The sequence below is a fragment of the Sinocyclocheilus grahami genome, unplaced genomic scaffold (genome assembly GCF_001515645.1).
Source record: "Sinocyclocheilus grahami isolate Dianchi unplaced genomic scaffold, SAMN03320097.WGS_v1.1 scaffold720.1, whole genome shotgun sequence".
Classification (NCBI taxonomy): domain Eukaryota; kingdom Metazoa; phylum Chordata; class Actinopteri; order Cypriniformes; family Cyprinidae; genus Sinocyclocheilus; species Sinocyclocheilus grahami.
The window spans coordinates 15,418-22,705 of NW_015505899.1; the positions used below are offsets into that span (position 1 = coordinate 15,418).

General features: G+C 36.3%; 1 protein-coding gene across 1 annotated transcript; it reads right to left on the reverse strand.

Annotated features, from left to right (window-relative positions):
• Window positions 1-227: 227 nt before the first annotated feature.
• Window positions 228-7,013, reverse strand: LOC107560308 (zinc finger CCHC domain-containing protein 8-like). Its single transcript, XM_016244451.1, has 5 exons — window positions 6,874-7,013; window positions 2,992-3,101; window positions 2,189-2,275; window positions 1,984-2,092; window positions 228-244 (listed from the first exon to the last, which is right to left on the reverse strand). The coding sequence occupies exons 1-5, from the start codon at window positions 6,983-6,985 to the stop codon at window positions 228-230; spliced, it is 435 nt and encodes a 144-aa protein (XP_016099937.1). The 5' UTR covers window positions 6,986-7,013.
• Between the last annotated feature and the right edge of the window lie 275 nt (window positions 7,014-7,288).

Below are 7,288 nucleotides of genomic sequence, written 5' to 3' on the forward strand. Positions count from 1 at the left end.
CACAGCTTACTAGATCAAAAATGACTGCCAGTTTTTATGGAATATGCAACATATAGTCAATGAGTGGACTATGGGTTTCATTTGAGGGTGAGACTAGGGTTTAGTTGATTAGTTTCAAGGAGCTCTAAAATCCTTCAAGCAATTTTTCCCCTGCTGATATATGGTGTAAGCACAACATTTTGCATGTCAAAAGCATCCTTCTGTGTTGACAACCACTGAAAATCTACTTACCGCTTCCCACATCCTGCAAAAAAGAAAGAAATAAAAGAAACTAAATAAACTTAATATGTTAAGAATTAATATTTTAAAAAGCAAAGAATATTAATAATAAATTAAAAAAAACATCCAGAAAGCCTTTCCTCATAATCTTCCACTTTAAATGTATTATTGTAAACACGCCTTTTACTTCAAGTTTAAAAATTAAGTGGTGAGACCATTATTTTCTGTGGTAATCAACAGCACAGACAGATTAGCTAAACCTTTTCTGAATGTGGGACATTCCTAGCTATAACACCAGTTTGCGAAGAATCTGCCATTCCATTAGATCAATATTCTCCTTTGTTTGTCAATACGTTTTTTAATAACATGCAAACAGAAATCGCACAATTGGTTCGTTTGACAACTTCGAATATAACAGATATTTCTGTTGACGCTTTGTCTCGGAGACTGCGTGAGCTTTCCACCGCGGGGGCTTTTGAAGCCTCCCGAGGGAAACTTACAGCAATGATGTAGCTTAATACTGTTGTCAAAGCACATTCAAATCAGGCAGCAGGGTCGAAAGTATGTTATTATTGTGGCATTGCGGAACACTTCGCGAACGCTTGCAGGGAAAACTATTAACTCTGTGGGAATTTCTGCTGTCCCTGTACTTTGTGAAATGACACCAACTTTATCGGTAACTTCTAAAGACAATCCTTCTTTGTTTAAGATGCACGCATTTGCAATAATACCTGATGCTCCATTTTGCCTTTTGGGTAGAGATTTGCTGCATAAATTGGGTGCTCATATTACATTTCAGAATAATTCTCTGCAACTCATGTTTCCTTCTGTCTATTCTCTGACTGTTGAGACAGGAAGTGCGACCACTGAGGCTGAGGTTGCAACTGCAGCCTTACCGGAAAAAGGGGATGTCAACCCATCCAGCATAAGGATGATGCGGGCCTCATAGATGTCCGCCCTTATGCGGCTACTCTGACCAGAGACACACCAGTTTATTGTAAACAATACCCTCTCTAATCGATGGGATTCGGCCTAATTCGGCCATTTATAGAAAATTTACTGGCACAAGGCATTCTGATCAAGACTCACTCACCCTACAATACACCGATCAATCCAATAAGAAAAGCGAATGGTCCTTTTCTCTCTCTTGTATTATGTTTTAAATATCTCTTACTCATATGCGAGGTATGCATGCGCACATGTATACATTAGTTTTCTTGGTTTAAATGTCCCAATAAGGACATGAATGTTAGGACTTCAAGGGTAAAGGAGTTCGTGAGGAACTCTGAAGACAGTTCAGCATTCTTCGCAAAAGTCTATTCCTAATATGTCCATGTTTTTCTGTACATGTGGCCATTTTATATAAACATGTTCTTGGCCAAAGATCCTATATGTGTATGTCATTCATATCCTCATTGCTTAAGAGGGTGAAACTCCCCTCGACATATGCCTATATAATATCTTTTTACCTATGAATAAATTGAAGTATTGAGAATACATTTGAATGTGTGTTTTCTTACTTCCTGGCTGTATTTACACTTTAGGAGACTGAGAAGATTTCAAGGCGGCAAAGAGATATCGAGGGACCAATTGTTATTTTTTATTAACAGTCACATAGTGAGCTGCAGCAGAAAAAAGGGGATGACAACGCAAGCTGTGTGAAGCATTAGAGCACTTGGCAGTTGGTCAGCTGCAAGTTTATGCATTTCAGAACAATCTGCAGTCATAAAACCTACAGAATCTAGTAACGCTTAAGTTGTGTACCTGATTCTATCTCCATGTCTGATTCGTGGTTTTCTGAATTGGATCTACATTTCTTTGTCTTCTGGGGTGTGGATTCAGACTCATGACGTCTCTTACTGCAGCTGGAGCCCTGATGAGCACATATCAATGCACAAGGTCATAAATAATTTGGGAAATAAGGATAAAGGCAATAAATTAGAAAAACATTTTTAACAGATGTTTTTACCGTTGGAAAGTTACTGCTTAAAAAAGCAGCAAAATTTTGCTTCCAGTGCTGAGGCTGCATTGGAATAGAACCGAAAGACCGGTAATCCTGTCCAAAAAAAAAAAAAAAACCACAAATTAGAACTTAAATAAATTGAGTTTAAATAAAATGGAAACCTAGATAGTGAGAAATAAAGATTTACATCAGTATGCATTAATCATGGACTAGATCATCTTTGATTGCCGGCATACTTGCATAAGCATGCAGGTAAATAATATATAACCATACAAACCTGCATTTGTAGTTGGTCAGCCTGTAAATTAACTGTTCTAAATTTCCTGGGGAAAATGTCAGTGGTAGGGCTGTGGCAATATCTTTGTTCTGTTAAAATTTTGCTGAAGTATCACCATACCAAGTTGTATTGCGGTACCACACTTTGTGTGTTTGGAAGAATCATTATTGCAGGGGATCTTCTTTATTAATTCTTTACAGTCTACATAATTCATTACTAATGGATGATGATTATTATTATTATTATTATACAAAAGTAATGTAACTCTGTCTTTGTTTCTTAACATCAACCCAGTGGTTAAACCATCAATGCAGTTAAAACATTCATTTCTAAGAAAACTGAAGACTTTGCCTTCCAAAAATGAAATTATGTCTGCAGTAACAAATGTGAACATTACAAATAAAACTAAAACCCTCTAGACTCCACCAAACTTTAACCATCAAATTATTTCCATTATGTTCCTCCTTAATGCAGCAGTGCTCGCATAATCCATGCATTGTTTTATGTCCAATAAATGTGTATGAACACTTACATCTCTTACGTTGGGAGGTGTAGACACATTGAAGCCAGGAAAGTCAACCAGCTTTGAGACATCGTAAGATATCTTTTGGCTGTGGTTGTTTTCATCTTCATCATTTGATCCTTGTGAAGAAAAGTAAAAGAGTCAATGGCAGTTTAGTTCTATTTAAAACACACTATCATTCTTTAATCGTGCTTATGACAAGTGAAGATCAGGGCCCGTATTCATGAAAAATCTTAGTGCTAAGAGTTGCTCCTAGTAACAAAATTCTAAGAAAATTCTTAGAAATGTGGGTGTTTCCTCTTAAAATTAAAGAAAAGATCCTAGTAAAGAAAAAAGTAATTCAGAAAGCATCTTAATTCTTAAAAGAGGTCTTAAGGTCCAAAAATGTTAGGAGTACAGACGAGGACTTTTAAGAGACTTGAGAGTTTCTTTAGCAGTGGAGAAAATCAACGAAACAAGAAGAGGGAGAAGAAATGTGTTGCACACAATGCATGACAGTGAGTTAACAAGATGCTACACATTTGATGGTTCAGGGATCATGTTTGTGACCGATATTATTAGAGACACATCTCCGACACCGTGCAGAAATGCCATAGCGCCAGAAATGGAAGTAAATCACTACATTAACATATTTGGCAACTGGAAAAATACAACTATGCAGCAGTGATGATTTGGGTCTGTCACAACCTTCTATAAGCAAAGTGATCACACAAACAATTACAGCTAGGCCTGTCACGATAACAACTTTTTGTTGTGCGATATATTGCCCCAGAAATAATTGTGATAAGCGATATTATTGTCATTTTAAAGACCATTTTATTCCACTGAATATATAATCAATGTAACAGCATAATAATGCAAGAAGGCCTACACACTTCCAAATGACAACAAACTTTAAATTTTTAAGAATATTTAGTTAGATCAGAGCCCGTATGTATAAAACTTCTCAGAAATGCTCTTAAGAATAGTCTTAAGCTTTGACTTAAGTGTCAAAAAATTCTTCGTAAAAAGTAGGACTTAAAAATTCTTTGTAAAAAGTAGGACTTGTCTAAGAGTAGGAGACCTTTATAAAGAAGCTAAGTCTAAGACTGATTCTTAAGTGTTGACTGAGGTGACACTTAAGTATTGTGAACTAAAGACTACAATGATGTCAACTCAAAAAGGCTGCCCTTGACCTCTGAAACAGCCAATAGTGAGCCTGCTCATGTGAAGTCACAGCAGCATAACACCAATCATTTAATGTAACTATAATAAAATCATTTAATTAAGACACTGAAATATTTTAATATTTAAATTTATTTTTTAAAAATGCTTTGCATTGTGCAAAATTATCACAAATTATTACTGATTCTTTGAAATTGTATTCTATTGGTATTTCTCCTCGTTTACAGTTGGATCAATGACGTGAACATGAGTTCCATCAACGGCTCCAACAACTCCAGGAAGGCCCACAATCCTCATAAAAGTGGCTTGTTTTTGCAGCATGGTTTGACGGTCAGTTGGAAGGTCAATGAACTGCCATACAGTAGTGGCTAAAATTTATGTCCGGTCTAGGAAATTTGACATCTTCACCCTTATTAAAAAAAAATGTGTTAAAGATTTTGTAAGCATGTTGCATTATTGCTCAGAGTCAATTGTTTTATTTGTGATAATAATGCAATGAAACATACCAAATTGTGTGGTCATACTTTTTGGCCATGCTGTCATACAAAGGAATTATGAACACATACAAAAACAAGAGAACCAACGAAATATCAATAACTGATGTTGTAGTAGTAAATATCAATGTCGCCAATTTAGTGATTTTGTCACTAGATTTAGTGACTTCCTCACCCCTTTTGAGACTTTTTTTTCAAAAGCCTAGCATAGCAACAAAATCAATTTCTTGGACAAACCTTATCTAGATTCCAAGACTCCCCCACTGATCTATATGTATATAGATCAGTGAACTTGCCATTATGATGTAATCTAGCAACATTTAGCAACGGTTTTAGCTACTTTCAGTTGAAAGCAGTTGGCAACACTGGTCAGTGTTTTTTTCCCTCATATTTGAATGGTTTAAGTGAAATGTGGGGTCATTAAAAAAAACCTCCACACATCACTTTTGGCCACTGTTGTGTTTGGTGGGATTAGTGTCACAATATTTAAGACCCTGCTTACTGTGTCATCACCGGTGCATTGCTGCATTTTTCCAATTTTCCAGCCAAAAAATGTTACTACTTTAATTTCTGCAGTTAGAGCATCGATTTGTAGAGTGGAAGAAGTTATTAAATTTCTTACTTGGTCAGTTACAAAAATAATTGACTATCTTGGCGATCAAGTTTGTATCATTTTATCAACATATAACGCCAATATGTCATATCTCCGTTGGAAAGTGTGTCTCCTCCTTTTGCTGCCATCTTGTTACTCTTAACTAGGTTAGAAGACCTCTCCAGCTCTCTTAAGTCATTTAGGAGCTGAGACCTAGTCTTAACACTTAGGAACCTTTATGAATCACACTTATTCTTAAGTCTAGGAATAGGAGTAAAATTACGTCATTCTAAGAATTTTGACACACTTAAGACTACAATTTTACTCTGAGTGGCTTTATACATACGGCCCCAGGAAATTAAGTATCAAATTATTAGATACCTTAAAAAACCTGAATAAATAGTAAATAAACATTTTCTAACAAAAAGTGCAAAGTAACAAGTAGAAAAAAAGAAAAATGCACAAAGAACTTGTATGGAGATTTTTCCATCTACATATTTTTTCCTTGACCTTCTTTTCTCTGTAAATTAAGGGTGCACACTATTGCTGAAAAACACAATCACTACTACTTAGCAGTCAGATGTCCGTATGCACAGATCCCTAAATAAGACCATATCTGCAGATGAAACTTTTTTTTTTTGTAGAAGCATTTTTTAAATTTGAACTAGCACCTCATGACTACACCACGTTATGTACGAGAAGCTGCAAAAGACACAGGTACAAGTGGAATGTACAAAACATGGCGACATTAATTTTTGAGTAAATATAATGGGCGATATATTGCGTCACCAAAAATTATTGAGGTCATGTACATATATTGCGCGATAAGTCGATATATTGATTATTGCGACAGCCCTAAATAGCACTTTCAGAACCTTATTGTGTTGCTGTTCATTTCCTATAAAATATGTTAAGTATGACAGCATGGTAAATAAAAAATAAAGAATATATATACATATATAATGTGTGTGAGAGAGAGAGAGAGAGAGAGAGAGAGAGAGAGAGAGAGAGAGAGAGAGAGAGAGAGAGAGAGAGAGAGAGAGAGAGAGAGAGAGAGAGAGAGAGAGAGAGAGAGAGAGAGAGAGAGAGAGAGAGAGAGAGAGAGAGAGAGAGAGAGAGAGAGAGAGAGAGAGAGAGAGAGAGAGAGAGAGAGAGAGAGAGAGAGAGAGAGAGAGAGAGAGAGAGAGAGAGAGAGAGAGAGAGAGAGAGCACAAAGTGAAAGTTTATACAGACCCTACTCTTAAAAGCACTCTTTTATTTCCATCTTAGACCACTAACCAATCACATTCTTTAAAAGACTGTGTCATAGCTAGCAACGGGGTCAGCCCCGCCTCCTCACTAAGATAAAAGTTTTTGTCTTTTCCTCGCTCAGAGTTGCTCTCAGATTGGTCCTGAATCACTTTTAAGCCAAGACTCCTAGTTAGAAATTTTTTAGCTAAATTAGGAGCTCTCTGAGAGGATTCTTAGAATCTTTAAGAATCCGGGCCCAGGTCCTTATGACAGGTCATTTGGACAGCTGCAACAAACCCCTTACGTAAGGAAACCCTTAGTAATAATTTTCTTACATTTTCAAACTCTTATAATTAAGGGCTTTAACCTGACTGATGACTGGCCATAGTAAAATATAAAACTCAACCTTACCATCATAGAGCATCAAGCCTGAGTTTTCCATTTCTGCCTCTTTTAACCAACCAGGTGGGTAGCCGAGCTCCCTCATGCGATAGATGAATGGAGGAAGGGTTTTTGTATTCATCCCAAGCACATCAAGGAGCTCTTGACTATACAAAGACAATACGAATTGCATTCCATTTGAGTTGATTTTCAGACAAACAACACTTAAATTACCAAATTAAAATATCTGGTGGGGAGTCCACATCCATTAGCTTTGAGACCACCTATATGATAAAGCATAATTCTTAAAGGGGTCATATGATGCGATTTCAATTTTTCCTTTCTCTTTTAAGTGTTACAAGCTCTTGGTGCATAAAGAGGATCTGTAAAGTTGCAAAGACTAAAGTCTCAAATCCAAAGAGATATTCTTTATAAAAGTTAAGAG